General features: G+C 46.9%; 1 protein-coding gene across 4 annotated transcripts in view; it reads right to left on the bottom strand.

The window, feature by feature from the left end:
• LOC116969447 (protein FAM122A-like) overlaps positions 1-9894 on the bottom strand; it is a 30314-nt gene extending 20420 nt beyond the window's left edge. For 3 of the 4 annotated variants that reach the window (XM_033016349.1, XM_033016348.1, XM_033016350.1), the window contains exon 1: positions 9472-9883. In XM_033016349.1, coding sequence (XP_032872240.1) covers positions 9472-9608 — 137 coding nt within the window. In that variant the 5' untranslated portion in view covers positions 9609-9883. Of the gene's footprint in view, positions 1-9471 lie in introns of all 4 variants that reach the window. The other variant, XM_033016347.1, reaches the window with a different exon arrangement.
• Positions 9895-15299: the final 5405 nt, after the last annotated feature.

The following is a 15299-nucleotide window of genomic DNA, read 5'->3' as shown; positions in this document are numbered from 1 at the left end:
AGCGGCCAGAATGACCAGGTTATACGCTGGACAAAGACCTTTGTGTTGAGATGCGGTTTCAGAAAACCTGACTCAAGCCCACGAGCCAGACATGCCAAGTCGTTGCACAGGAACTTGTCAAACTAACTTTGATCCGAAGCCACAGTTAGAATGCTTTGAAGAGGAGGGTCGGGTTTAGGGAAAGAATGTCAAACAGGTAAAGGCAAGCCTCCAATGGGTGAACTGTGAGAACTGGGGGAAATGGGCAGTAAGACGGATTTGGAGAAACGAGAGTGCTGTTCATCTGTTAATTCAATTGTTGACAAAAGCACAATGCTTAGATCCAAGCTGAGGAGTTTGGGGAGATCCTATTAATTTCCTAATAGAAAGAAATGGGGATTTGACACATCGAACACAAGCCAGTGCCTGTCCTGCACGTCAGCAGTTGTCAGAGGCCCATTTCTTACAAGCATGTGTCATCGAGGGTGTATCTGCTTCAACTAGAGACAGCACAGTGACGCAGCTGGTAGAGCCGCAGCCTCACAGCACAAAGACTGACCAAGTTCAAGTTCAATACTGACCTCGGGTGCTGTTTGTGCGGAGTTTGCACATTCTCCCTGTGACCACATGGGTTTCCTCCCACATCCCAAAGACGTGGTTTGAAGGTTAACTGGCCTCTTAAATTGCCCCTTGTGCGCGGAGAACGGATGAGAAAGTGGGATAACATAGAACAAGTGCGAAAGGGTGATCGATTGTCAGCGTGGACTCATTGGGCCGTAGGGCCTGTTTCCATGCTGTATCTTTCAATCAATTGCAACCTACTAACTTTAAAAATCCATTATTATGCAGCATCATGATAAAAAAGGTTCCTCTGCCCTGGTTTCTTAGTTCATTTGCCTTTAATATTCCCTCGTTCAGACCCAAGCAGCAACAAAATATCCCAACACTTCCGGTATTTCAAACTTTCTGGCTAAGTAATGGGCAGCGAAGAACCTGGAGCTAATTCGCAGTCTGCTGATGGGTTCCTGCAGCTGAAGACCATGACAGAAACAGAAACAACAAAAGCTCCATTTTAGTCTGGCAGGGCTGATTAATACATCAAAGTTCCTGCGGTTTACATCACCTGATGTTAAGTGACAAATAACATTTGGTGTGCTATGTAAATGCAAGTTCTTTTGGCATCACTCCATTTAGGTCCGTTTGCAAATTTGTAACACAAGAACAAGAGGCCTTTTGAGCTTCTGCCTTCATTTGACAAGACCAAGGCAGATCTGTATACTAAACACCTGTATCAAACAAAAATATATCAACATTATCAACTGGTGTGTGCTTGTACAAATGTTGTCCCATTGCACTAAACCTCAAGTTGCATCTGTCTCTTTGCCTTGTGTACTAGTATTATTGTGTATTATGGTGTTTACAGAGTTTGGAGAAGGTGCTTGACAGAGTACAGTCTGAAGAAGGGTTTGGACCCGAATCGTCACCTATACCTTTTCTCCAGAGATGCTGCCTGACCCGCTGAGTTGTTTTATGTCTATCTACTATGTTTATATATCTGCTGTGCTGCTGCAAGTAAGAATTTCATTGTTCTGTTCGGGATCGAAGACAATAAAACACCTTTGATTCTGTCTTTTCCTGCTAATTTCAGAGTTGCGTTCTAAAATACCCGTTTCAGCCAAGCAAGTTGTGGTGGGTAAAGTCCACGCATCCGGTTGCTCTCAGTTGATGTGAATCAGTTATAAAAATGTCGCCCACTCACTATTATACTTCACTGAGTTGTAGTGAAAGAACCCCAAACTATCGAGAATCAATGAACATGGTGCAATGTGCAGAGTATTCATCTCACAACGTCAGGGTGAGCCATTAGATCCAAAAGTAGAAATATAGCATCGCTAGGAAAGGCAACAGGCCCGAGTGTGACTAAACATGATTAAGAGCAAGAAGATGGATTTTGAGAGTAAGCTTGCAGGAAACATGACAAATAAACCGTTCAAGCTTCTGTTAATAATCAAAGAGGGAAAGATTAGTGAAAGCAAATGTAGGTACTCTACAGACAGAAAATTCTAACTGGCAGCAAAGAAATGATGGAACAATGCATACTTTGGTTCTATTTTCACAATGGAGGACACAAATAATTCACAGATAGGGGGAGGAACTGTGGATCTGTCCTACACAACGGAAGACGTAAATAACTCCAAATGATCCACTAAAATCCAGGGCCAAATGCTCCTTTCACATACAGAAACGTGCAACATCGTGTGGACTATTTGCACAAATATTTGTTATTTATAATTATTCCCATTATATACAATGTTTACATATTCACATATGCTGTTGTGCTGCAGCAAGTAATAATTTTATTGTCCCGTTCGGGACATATGACACTAAAATACTCTTGTCTCGAGAAACTGCCGAGCTCATAATCATAACGCCTTTCTCAAGTTTCATTTTCAAAAACTATTAAAGTACAACTCCTTATTGAGTCAGAAAAGTAAGTGTCAGGGATGTGCAGAACTGAATCCATGTCCTCTGGTCCTTGATTTGCCAACTCTAGGTAAAAGACGCTGTGCATTTAACCGATCTATTCCCTCAACTTTGCAGGAAATCTCTCCACTGGAACATAGTCAATGAGTCAATCTCCGCTGCAAGGCGTACAACCTCCAAGAGACTTTTCTCCACATCTGTCCTGATTCTGAAACTATGCCTCCTACTTTTAAAGAACTCCATGAGAACTCCAGGGCAGCACAGCACAGCGGTAGAGCTACTGCCTTACAGCGCCAGTGACCCAGGTTCAATCCTGAATACGGGTACCGAGTTTGTACATTCTCCCCGTGACAGCGCTGGTTTCGTGAGACCTTTGGTTTCCTCCCACACTGCTAAGACGTATAGGTTTGTAGGTAAATTGATTTGGTATAAATGTAAAATTGTCCTGGTATCTGTACAGTAGTGTTAATGTACGTGAATCGTTGGTCGAAGGGCCTGTTTCCACACTGTATCTCTAAACAAAACTTAACTAAAAGAGAAAACATTTTCCTGGCATCCACCCGGTCAATCTGCCTCGGAGTATTAAATTCCAGTGAAATCACTTTTTTTAAACTACCAATTAGTATTGGCCCAACCGTTCTTCCTACATCAATCCCTCGGAAGCAAACTGATATACCTTCTTCGCACTAAGGGCCTGCTGTCGCACTTGCCGATTTTTTCATATCAGTGTTGGCAAAAGATTTTGAACATTTCAAAATCCAGCGGCAACAAAAAAAAATTGTTGCGACACTTGAAAAAACACCGCGGGTCATAAGTCATCACGCCGCGACTTTATCGGTGACCTGATACGTCAGTCAATGATGCTGACAGTTGCCGAAAAAATCGTAGTTGGACAGGCCATTAAGCACTTCCCACCTTGGATGTGGAGATCACAACTGTGTGTAGTGCTCTAGGGGGAGACAACCATCAAGTATAAGTCATCACGCCGCGACTTTATTGGTGACCTGATACGTCAGTCAATGATGCTGACAGTTGCCGAAAAAATCGTAGTTGGACAGGCCATTAAGCACTTCCCACCTTGGATGTGGAGATCACAACTGTGTGTAGTGCTCTAGGGGGAGACAACCATCAAGTAGGCTAAAAAGTGGCAAACTTAACAACGCAGGGAAGAGCAATAGAATGCATTTTAGACAAGCAAACACGACAGGGGAATACATCATAAATTGCAGAACACTGAGAAACATATTGGAACAGAATAATCCACAAGTATTCGGCCACATAAAGATAGCAATAAAAAGATATGGAGATACACACAAAATGCTGGAGTAACTCAGTGGGTCGGGCAGAAACTCTGGAGAAAAGGAATACGTGACGTTTCAGGCTGAGATGCTTCATCTGACAAGGGGATGGAAATGGAGGGATATGGATCACATGCAGGCAGAGGAAATGAGTTTAATTTTCCATCATGTTCAGCATGGACATTGGTGGCTGTTCTATGATGTTGATTTTAACTGCCAAGGAATAGTAACGCAATAACAGGGAGGTCACATACAAACTGTAAGATACATGTTAGGCGACTAAAGTACTGTGCCAAGATTAGAGGAAATAAATGACAGCTCTGGAGGTGGTTGAGAAGAGACTTGAGAGTAAGCTGGAGAATTTAAGTTACGGGGACAAATTATTTTCTTTGCAATAGATAGGGGAGGTTTAAACAGGTACATGAAAGTACAAGGTAAAAGGTGGTCCTGTATCAATCAGCAATGACCTGTCTGAAGAAGGGTCCCAACCTGAAACATCATCTGGCCATTCCCTCCACAGGTGCTGCCTGACTTGCTGAGTTACTCCAGCACTTTCTGCTTTGTTCAAGACTCCTACATCTGCAGTTCCTTGTGTCTCCAGACAGGACAATCTGCAACAGTCCGGCAATAGACAACCAGATGGGATTTCTGACCTCAGGAGTTCCAGAATGAGACCCTCTTGGGCAGGTCCAGTGAGCATATCTCCACAGCTGACACCAAAGCAAACTGGAGGGTGGAACTAACAGTGTGCAGCAGATGCTGAAGATGACTCTCCAGTGCTTAGCAAGCGGGTTTCTTCACACTGTTCCTGGTTAGTAGCAAGCAGCAATGCATAACAGTGGTCGTTCAGCCCGAAGTCTGTGCCAACCACAATGCCGAATTAAACTAAACTAAACCCATCTGCCTGCACACGGTATGTATTCCTCCACCTCCTGCATGTTTATGTGTTTGTCTAAATACTTCTGAAACTGGAGTGTATAAACGCACACCTCCAGATTCAGGGACAGTTTCTTCCCAGCTGTTATCAGGCAACTAAACCAGCCTATCACCAACTAGAGAGCGGTCCTGATCTACCATCTACCTCAGTGGAGACCCTCGGACTATCTTTAATCGGACTTTATCTTGCTCTGAGCGTTATTCCCTTTATAACCTTTCTACCCTACAAACGCCTCTGCTGTCATGCTGTGAAAACAGAGAGGATGAGACGGAGTTTCTTCCCACAGGCTATTAGGACAGTAAACTCTTATCTCACCAGGGACTAATTTACTGTACCAATTTACTGTTGTGTTGTGTCTTTTTAAAATTGCTGGGGGGTTTTCTAATATGTAAATACTGATTCTGTTCTATTCTGTTCTGTCGTTTTTTGCACAATCCGCAGGCATTGCCACTTTCATTTCACTGCACATCTTGTATGTGTTTGTGACAAATAAACTTGACCTGACTTATCCTGTATTTGTACACTGTGGTCGACTTGATTGAAATCACGTATAGTCTTTCCGCTGTCTGGATAACACGCAACAAAAAAACCTTTTCACTGTACATCGGTACATGCGGTAGGCGGCGCGACTCACGTCAGCAGCGGCCTCTGCAGTCCGTCTGCGTTTTTATTATTTTATGTCTATGTTTTTATGTAGTTTTTGTTTAATTTTGTTGGGGTATGTGTGTGGGGCGGTGGGGGTGGTGTGAGGGGGTTGGGGGTAACTTTTAAATCTCTCCCTGCACGGGAGACCCAACCTTTTCTTTGTCGGGTCTCCGTTGTCGTTGGGGCTGCAACGAGGAGCGGCCTCCAACAGGAAGACCGGGGGCTCTGGTGCCGACTACTCACCTCACCGTCGCGGAGCTGGCCGAGTCCAGAGCGGGTGGAGCTGTGGTGGACGCTGCTGCGACCCGACCCCCGGAGTTTCGGTGGCTGCAACTGCGGGTTTGGCGGACTGCACCGGGAGCCCGCGGGTCCCTGGAGGGAGACCGCTTTTCGGGGCTTCCGCAGCGGCGACTTCTCCTGCCCGAGTTGCGGGGTTGAAGAGCTCCTGGAGCGGGGCCTTACAGCACCGCCCCGCGCGGCTTGGAATGGCGGCGGGTCTCTGCGAGCGCGCGCCGGGGGCTCTAACATCAAGACCCGGTGTGCTACCTTGCATCACCCGGCGTGGCTTTAATGGTCACGGGACAATTCGCCATCGCCCGCCGGGGGCTTTGACTTTGACTTTGACTTTGACTCTGACATCGGGGGGGAGAGTGCAGTGGAGAGATAAGTTTTTTTGGCATAAACATCCATCACATTGCTGTGATGGATGTTTATGTAAATTATGTTGTGTCTTGGGTCTATTTGTTTGTAATGTATGGCTGCAGAAACGGCATTTCGTTTGGACCTCAAGGGGTCCAAATGACAATAAATTGAATTGTATTGTATTGTATGTAACAATAAATTAAACTATCGTATCTGTTTCCAACACCATCCCTGGCAACATATTCCAGGTATCCATCACTCTATGTAAAGAAACTTTCTCTCTCGCATCTTAAGGCTATGCCCTCTGGTACTTAACATTTCTACCCACGGAAAAAGACTACCTCCTCTATCTATGCCTCCCATAATTGAATAACACAGATAATAGGTTGAGACAAAAGTCACTGAAGGACATTTGGGAGCCAGTTGGTTTTAATCCCGAATTATTTATCGACTGAATTTAAATTCTCAGCTGCCACTGAGGTAGAGGGCATCTGTACTGTGTAAGGCCACCCCTACTAACAGCCTATTTTGAGTGTTCAATAACATTAAGATAGTTCACTGTATGACTGATCTATGAATGTATTAACTAAATTATTTTTTTCCTATGACAACAACAGCTATAAATTATACAACTGCTAGTGATGGAAGGCAAAGCAAATCTGTGTTGGCTCCGAGTGGAACAATCTCATCATTTTTCTCTGCAGCCCTACAGATTAATTTCGTTCAAGTCACACATACTTTCCTTTTCAAAGCGCAGAATGACTGTGTCTTCACCACCGCTATTGGAAGTGAGTTACCAGATTGTAACTACAATCTACCTCCCATCCTCCATGTTTCCTTGGCCCTTAGAGATACAGTATGGAAACGGGCCCTTCAGCCCACTGAGTACGTGCCAACCAGCGATCGCCGTCCACTAACACTATCCTACACACTAGGGACAATTCACAATTTTTACCAAAGCCAATTATCCTACAAACCTGTAGGTCTTTAGAGTGTGGGAGGAAACCGCAGCACCCGGAAGAAACCCACGCAATCACAGTAAGAACGTACAAACTCAGTAGAGACAGCACCCATGGTCAGGATCAAACCCGGGTCCCTGGCAAGGTAATGCAGCAATTCTACTGCTGTGCCACCGTGCCGCCCTCAGTTGTGTGTAGCCAAAGTGGAAATAAAAAGCATTTGACACTATTTAGCCCCGACTTCTGTAATAAATACTTTGTTGCAGAAAATCTTTGCCTGAGATCTTGGAATTTTGCTGAAAGTTCACAAGTTATCTTAGTACAATTAGCCCATTCGGACCATCAAGTCTACTCTGCCATTCAAACATGGCTGATCTCTGCCTCTTAATCTAATTTTCTTGCCTTCTCTCCATAACTCTTGACACCCGTTATAGTCAAGAATTTGTCTATCTCTGCTTTAAAAATATCCACAGACTTGGCCTCCACAGCTTCCACAGATTAACTACCATCTGACTAAAGAAGTTCCTCCTCACCTCCTTTCTAAGAGCACTTTAAGAAATTCTGAGGCTATGACCTCTGGTCCTGGACTCTCCCACCAATGGAAACATCCTTTGCACATCCACTCTATCTATGCCTTTCATTATTCTGTAAGTTTCAATGAGGTCCCCCCTCAACCTCCTAAACTAGTAGAGGCCCAGTGCTGTCAAACACTCATCATATGCTAACCCACTCATTCTCTCCAGAGCAAGCACATCCTCAGATATGGGGCCAAAATTTGCTCACAGTACTCTAAATGCAGCCTGGCCAGCACCTTATAGAGCCTCAGCATTACATCTCTGTTTTGGTATTCCTCTTGATATAAATGCTAACATTGAATCTGCCTTCCTCTCGTCACTCTCGTTTTTCCACTCGTCACTTTAATTTCATGTGTCATGTATTTTGTGTTTTTATGACTGTTGGCAGATCAATTTCCCTCCTGGGATAAATAAAGTTCTATTGTATCGTACCTTACTACCGATTCGATTTGCAAATTAACTTTTTGGGAGTCCTGCACCAGCACTCCCAAGTCCCTTTGCACTTCGGGTTTCTGGATTCTCACCCCATGTAGAAAATAATCTACGCCTTTATTCTTATTACCAAAATGCATGACTCCGCACTGTGCTATCTGGAATTTCATCCGCCATCTTTCTTCCCACCCTCCTGACCTGTCCAAGTCCTTCTGCAGAGTCCTAGCTTCCTCTACACTGCCTGCTCCTCCATCTATCTTAGCATCATCTGCAAACTTGACCACCAAGCCTCCAATCCCCTTATCCAAATCATTAATGTACAAAGCACGTGGATTTTAAACATTGTCCAATTTCTGCCTCCAAGACATTTCCTAACACGTTGAATGGGTTCACCTTCTTTTTAAATATTAGGCATAAACTGAAGAAAGGTCTCGACCTGAAACGTCACCCATTCCTTCAACCAGCGATGCTACTGCTGCTGCTTGACCGGCTGAACCACGCCAGCATTTTGTGTCTATCTTTGGTGTAAATCAGCATCTGCAGTTCCCTCCTCCACATATATGTCCGCCCCCGCCCACCACACACAGTAACAGAGACAGAGAGACACAGAAACAGACAGAATAGAGACAGACTGACAGAAACAGACAGACACAGAGACAGAGGCAGAGAGAGACAGACAGACAGACAGAGACAGACAGAAACAGAGACAGACAGAAACAGAGACAGACACAGACAGACAAAGACAGACAGACAGGCACACAGACAGACACACAGACAGAGAAACATAGAAAATAGGTGCAGGAGTAGGCCATTCGGCCCTTCGAGCCTGCACCGCCATTCAAAGTGATCATGGCTGATCATCCAACTCAGTATCCTGTACCTGCCTTCTCTCCATACCCACTGATCCCTTTAGCCACAAGGGCCACATCTAACTCCCTCTTAAATATAGCCAATGAACTGGCCTCAACGAGAGAGACACAGAGTGACACAGAGACAGACACAGAGAGAGAGACAGACACAGAGAGAGAGACAGACACAGAGAGAGAGAGACAGAGAGAGAGACAGAGAGAGAGAGACAGAGAGAGAGAGACAGAGAGACAGAGAGACAGAGACAGAGAGAGACAGAGACAGAGAGAGAGACAGAGAGAGAGAGAGACAGAGACAGAGAGAGAGAGACAGAGACACACAGAGAGAGACACACACAGAGAGAGACACACACAGAGAGAGACACACACAGAGAGACACACACACACAGAGAGACACACACACACAGAGAGACACACACAGAGAGAGACACAGAGAGAGGGGCACACAGAGAGAGAGACACACACACAGAGAGACAGACACAGAGAGAGACACACACACAGAGAGAGAGACACACACACAGAGAGACAGACACAGAGAGAGACACACACACAGAGAGAGACACACACAGAGAGAGACACACAGAGAGAGAGACACACAGAGAGAGACACACACACACAGAGAGAGACACAGACAGCATCCAGTGTAACCATTACCTGATGTTGCTGATCATAGGGGCGCTATTGGACCTGCGCAGTGCCGGCATTCCACTGCCCCCTGCCGGCAGCGCCCCGCCCCCCGCTGCCGTCGCGCAGCCGCAATGGTCCACCTCCATCCGCTCCTCCTGCGCCATCGCGGGGGGGGGGGAGTGGACACCAGGCCGCAAAGCCTCGGCCTCGCGTAACCCCCCCTCCCGGCTGCCGCGTCGGAGAGCCGAGAGCCGAGAGCCGCTCAGAGGATGGAAGCGTCTCGTCTCCGGGTTTCGTTCATTTCTCTCTCCGGCTCCCGCTCCCCTTTACTTCGCCGCTTGGCGCTGCGAGGCGGTGCGGTGCGGGGAAGGGACCCCCGCTCGCTCGCTGCCTGGGCCGCCCGGTTGCTAAGCCGCCATCTTGCTGTGCCAGGACATTCCGGCGGGGGGCACCTGACTCTGCGTCCTTGCGTCATTGCGTCACACGCACCCTTAGGGCAAGACTCCGACACCACCGACGGCGAAAGGGAAAACCAAAGATGGCGGGCGGCCGACCGACCATGAACGTGGCACAACGTGCAGCGCTCCCATCTCGGGGCGCCAGGGTCCCGGGTTCGAGTCCCAGTGCGTCCACTCACGCAAACCACATTCTCCCCCCCCTACCCTAATTCTCCATCTGGTTTTCCCCATCCCTGGTTCCTGGGACGGCAGGACTTTCACATAGAAACATAGAAATTAGGTGCAGGAGTAGGCCATTCGGCCCTTCGAGCCTGCACCGCCATTCAATATGATCATGGCTGATCATCCAACTCAGTATCCCATCCCTGCCTTCTCTCCATACCCTCTGATCCCCTTAGCCACAAGGGCCACATCTAACTCCCTCTTAAATATAGCCAATGAACTGGCCTCGACTACCCTCTGTGGCAGAGAGTTCCAGAGATTCACCACTCTCTGTGTGAAAAAAGTTCTTCTCATCTCGGTTTTAAAGGATTTCCCCCTTATCCTTAAGCTGTGACCCCTTGTCCTGGACTTCCCCAACATCGGGAGCAATGATGAAAGACTGGAAAGACTCGGCTTGTACTCGCTAGAATTTAGAAGATTGAGGGGGGGGATCTTATAGAAACTTACAAAATTCTTAAGGGTACACAAAAAAGCTGGAGAAACTCAGCGGGTGCAGCAGCATCTATGGAGCGAAGGAAAAAGGCAACGTTTCAGGCCGAAACCCTTCTTCAGACCCGAAACTTTGCCTTTTTCCTTCGCTCCATAGATGCTGCTGCACCCGCTGAGTTTCTCCTGCTTTTTTGTGTACCTTCGATTTTCCAGCATCTGCAGTTCCTTCTTAAAAAAATTCTTAAGGGGTTGGACAGGCTAGATGCAGGAAGATTATTCCCGATGTTGGGGAAGTCCAGAACAAGGGGTCACAGTTTAAGGATAAGAGGGAAGTCTTTTAGGACCGAGATGAGAAAATCATTTTTTACACAGAGAGTGGTGAATCTGTGGAATTCTCTGCCACAGAAGGTAGTTGAGGCCAGTTCAATGGCTATATTTAAGAGGGAGTTAGATGTTGCCCTTGTGGCTAATGGGATCAGGGGCTATGGAGAGAAGGCAGGGATGGGATACTGAGTTGGATGATCAGCCATGATCATATCGAATAGCGGTGCAGGCTCAAAGGGGCGAATGGCCTACTCCTGCACCTATTTTCCATGTTTCTATGTTATCCCTGACTCTAAAACCCCTGTCCCACTGTACGAGTTCATTCCAAGAGTTCTCCCGAGTTTGCCCCGATTCGAAGGTACACAAAAGAGCTGGAGAAACTCAGCTTGGTGCAGCTGCATCTATGGAGCGAAGGAAATAGGCAAAGTTTCGGGCCGAAACCCTTCTTTAGACCCTGATTCGAACTCGGAGATTTACGGTAATGCCCGCTGGTCGATACTCGGGGCTCTCGTGGACATTTTTCAACATGTTGAGAAATCTTCACGAGTCTTCCCGTGCTTACTTGCCGTTTGCGAGTCTTCCCGAGTACCTGTCGTTAGCATTACGAGCCGCTAAGAGACGTACCCGAGCTCCGACGTACCTGCTACATTCATTCTCTGTGCTTACCACGAGTTTGATTTTTTTAAACTCGGAAGAGCTCTTGGAATGAACTTGTACTATTAGGAAGCATATAGATGCTGCCTCGCCTGTTGAGTTTCTCCAGCTTTTTGTCTACCTTGCACTAAATGTTATTCCCTTATCATGTATCTATACATTGTGAATGGCTCGATTGCGATAATGTATTGCCTTTCCGCGACTGGTTAGCACGCAACAAAAGCCTTTCACTGTACCTCGGTATATGTGACAATGAACTAAACTGGGCCCGACCCAAAACGTCACCCATTCCTTCTCTCCAGAGATGCTGTCTGTCCCGCAGTTGCAGTTCCTTTCCGACACAAATACATTTCCGGAGCGGAGTAGGGTGGTTTGTAAGATTCACGAAGCACTGAGTGGAAGCAGGCCCTCTCATTGATGAACTGAGGCCTAGGTCAATTTTAGTGGCCCACAAAACCAAGATCAAGCAGAGGGCACTCAAATCAAGATCCCTTTGAAGCAGGCAGGCATGAGGCCCTCTCATAGATGAACTGAGGCCTAGGTCAATTTTAGAGGCCCACAAAACCAAGATCAAGCAGAGAGGCCAGGCCCTCAATTTTAGAGGCCTCCAAATCCAGATCCCTTTGAAGCAGGCAGGCATGAGGCCTCTGATAGAGCCTGGGAGCAACGGGAAAAGATATCGGCATTGACCAACTCGTGGATATGACCTTTACCCTCTCGTGGAGTGCACTCAATAATTTTAACTGCGTAGTGTTCTGTTGGCACGTGGACATTTTTTTTGGTTAGTCACGTAAACACCAGTCCAACTTTTTCCACCATTGTCTTAGTTTCTCTTTTACACGGCATTGCCAGGGCAACCGGCCTTCCTTTGATCTTTGGATGGCGTCCAGCTCAGAAAGTCCTCGTTCCCCTGGCTGTCGTTCGCTTTGTAATGAAATATCTCAAGGTTAATGGGACCTCGATGACCGAGTTTTATTGTTTATCGCGGGTAATGTTGATGTACATGGGGGTGGGGTGGGGGGGGGGGGGGGGGGTGCTATTGACTCGTGTAGCCCTTAGGGAGCAGAAGTAATGGTGGAGTGACTGCCTCACGGCGCAAGAGACCCCGGTTCAATCCCGACTACGGGTGCTGTCTGTACGGAGTTTGCACGTTCTTCCCCGTGACCTGTGTGGGTTTTTCCCCGAGATCTTCGGTTTCCTCCCACACTCCAAAGACGTACAGGTTTGTCGGTTGTTTAAGAAGGAACTGCAGATGCTGGAAAATCGAAGGTACACAAAAATGCTGGGGAAACTCAGCGGGTGCAGCAGCATCTATGGAGCGAAGGAAATAGGCGACGTTTTGGGCCGAAACCCAAAGGAAATAGGCAACGTTTCGGGTCGAAACCCGAAGGGTTTCGGGACGAAACGTTGCCTATTTCCTTCGTTCCATAGATGCTGCTGCACCCGCTGAGTTTCTCCAGCATTTTTGTGTACCTTCAGGTTTGTAGGTTAATTGGCTTGGTATGAATGTAAATTGTCCCTAGGGTGTGTGGGATAGCATTAGTGTGCAGGGATCGTGGACTCAGTGGGCTGAAGGGCCTGTTTCCGTGCTGTATCTCCAAACTAAACTGTAGATGCTGGCTAATATGAAAAAAGGCTGATTTCAGATAGTCCACTTAGGTAGATGGGTGGTCAGGACTGCTCCCTAGTTGGTGGCAAGATGGTTGTGTTGGAAGGAACTGCAGATGCTGGTTTAAACCGAAGATAGACACAAAAAGCTGGAGTAACTCAGCAGGACAGGCAGCATCTCTGGAGAGAAGGAATGGGTGACGTTTCGGGCCGAGACCCTTCTTCAGACTAGTTAGGGATAAGGGAAAGGAGAGATATAGACGGTGATGTGGAGAGATAAAGAACAATGAATGAAAGATATGCCAAAAAGTAACGACTTGATAGACTCGGCTTGTACTCGCTAGAATTTAGAAGATTGAGGGGGGATCTTATAGAAACTGCTAAACTGCAGAAACTTACAAAAGTCTTAAGGGATTGGACAGACTGATTCCTGGGATGTCAGGACTGTCTTATGAAGAAAGACTGGATAGACTTGGTTTATACGCTCTAGAATTTAGGAGATTGAGAGGGGATCTTATAGAAACTTACAAAATTCTTAAAGCGGTTGGACAAGCTAGATGCAGGAAGATTGTTCCCGATGTTGGGGAAGTCCAGGACAAGGGGTCACAGTTTAAGGATAAAGGGGAAATCCTTTAGGACTGAGATGAGAAAAGCATTTTTCACACAGAGAGTGGTGGATCTCTGGAACTCTCTGCCACAGAAGGTAGTTGAGGCCACAGTTCATTGGCTATATTTAAGAGGGAGTTAGGTGTGGCCCTTGTGGCTAAAGGGATCAGGGGGTATGGAGAGAAGGCAGGTACGGGATACTGAGTTGGATGATCAGCCATGATCATATTGAATGGCGGTGCAGGCTCGAAGGGCCGAATGGCCTACTCCTGCACCTATTTTCTATGTTTCTATGATAAAGGAAACAGGCCATTGTTAGCTGTTTGCTGGGTGAGAACGAGAAGCTGGTGCGACTTGGGTGGGGGAGGGATGGAGAGAGAGAGAGGGAACGCCAGGGTTACTTGAAGTGTGAAATCAATGTTCATACCACTGAGCTGTAAGCTGCCCAAGCGAAATATTTAGGAAAGAACTGCAGATGGGGGTTTAAATCGAAGGTGGACACAAAATGCTGGAGTAACTCAGCGGGACAGGCAGCATCTCTGGAGAGAAGGAATGGGTGATGTTTCTGATTTGAAGAAGGGTCTCGACCCGAAACGTCACCCATTCCTACCACCTGTCCCGCTGAGTTACTCCAGCATTTTGTGTCTTCGAGCAAAATATGAGATAGGACAGGTACACAAAATTGCTGGGGAAACTCAGCGGGTGCAGCAGCATCTATGGAGCAAAGGAAATAGGCGACGTTTCGGGCCGAAACCCTTCTTCAGACCCTGAGATAGGACAGTTCAGTTGCCTGATAACAGCCGGGAAGAAACTGTTCCTGAATCTGGAGGTGTTTAAGAAGGAACTGCAGATGCTGGAAAAATCGAAGGTAGATAAAAATGCTGGAGAACCTCAGCGGGTGAGGCAGCATCTATGGAGCGAAGGAAATAGGTGACGTTTCGGGTCGAGATGAAGGTCAGAAGAAGGGTCTCGAACTGAAACGTCACCTATTCCTTCGCTCCATAGATGCTGCCTCACCCGCTGAGTTTCTCCAGCATTTTTGTGTCCCACCTTCGATTTTTCCAGCATCTTCAGTCCTTTCTTAAACACAAGGAATCCGATCTCTTTTGTGCCTCACCTGCTGAGTTTCTCCAGCATTTTTAATCCAGAATCTGGAGGTGTGCGTTTTCACACTTCTGTACCTCTTGCCCGAAGGGCGAGGGGAGAAGAGGGAGTGATCGGGGTGGGACTGGTCCTTGATTTGTGGAGCCTTAGCTCTGATGTCTTCTAGCTGTGACTGCAGGTCAAACTCACGGGCAGGAGAAGGCCGGAGATGGAATGAGATACAGCAAGCCATGAGCGCTAAACATTCTTCTTTATGTAACACTTAATGCCACCCATTATTATTGTACATTTGCCCCTCGGGCTTTGTCAATCAATCACAAGTCCACATGGGAGACGTTTCAGAAATCACAACCGATCGAGCTCCAATGAGCAGAGGTCCGTCTGAACCTGCTGTAGATGCACCAAACACTTAATGCTCCAAGTCAGGTTTTAATGTCACCCCCCCCTCTC

Source organism: Amblyraja radiata, unplaced genomic scaffold (assembly GCF_010909765.2).
Source record: "Amblyraja radiata isolate CabotCenter1 unplaced genomic scaffold, sAmbRad1.1.pri S43, whole genome shotgun sequence".
In the NCBI taxonomy this organism is placed as follows: domain Eukaryota; kingdom Metazoa; phylum Chordata; class Chondrichthyes; order Rajiformes; family Rajidae; genus Amblyraja; species Amblyraja radiata.
Note: the sequence above shows the minus strand (reverse complement) of the source record. Positions and strands in the feature narration are given on the sequence as shown.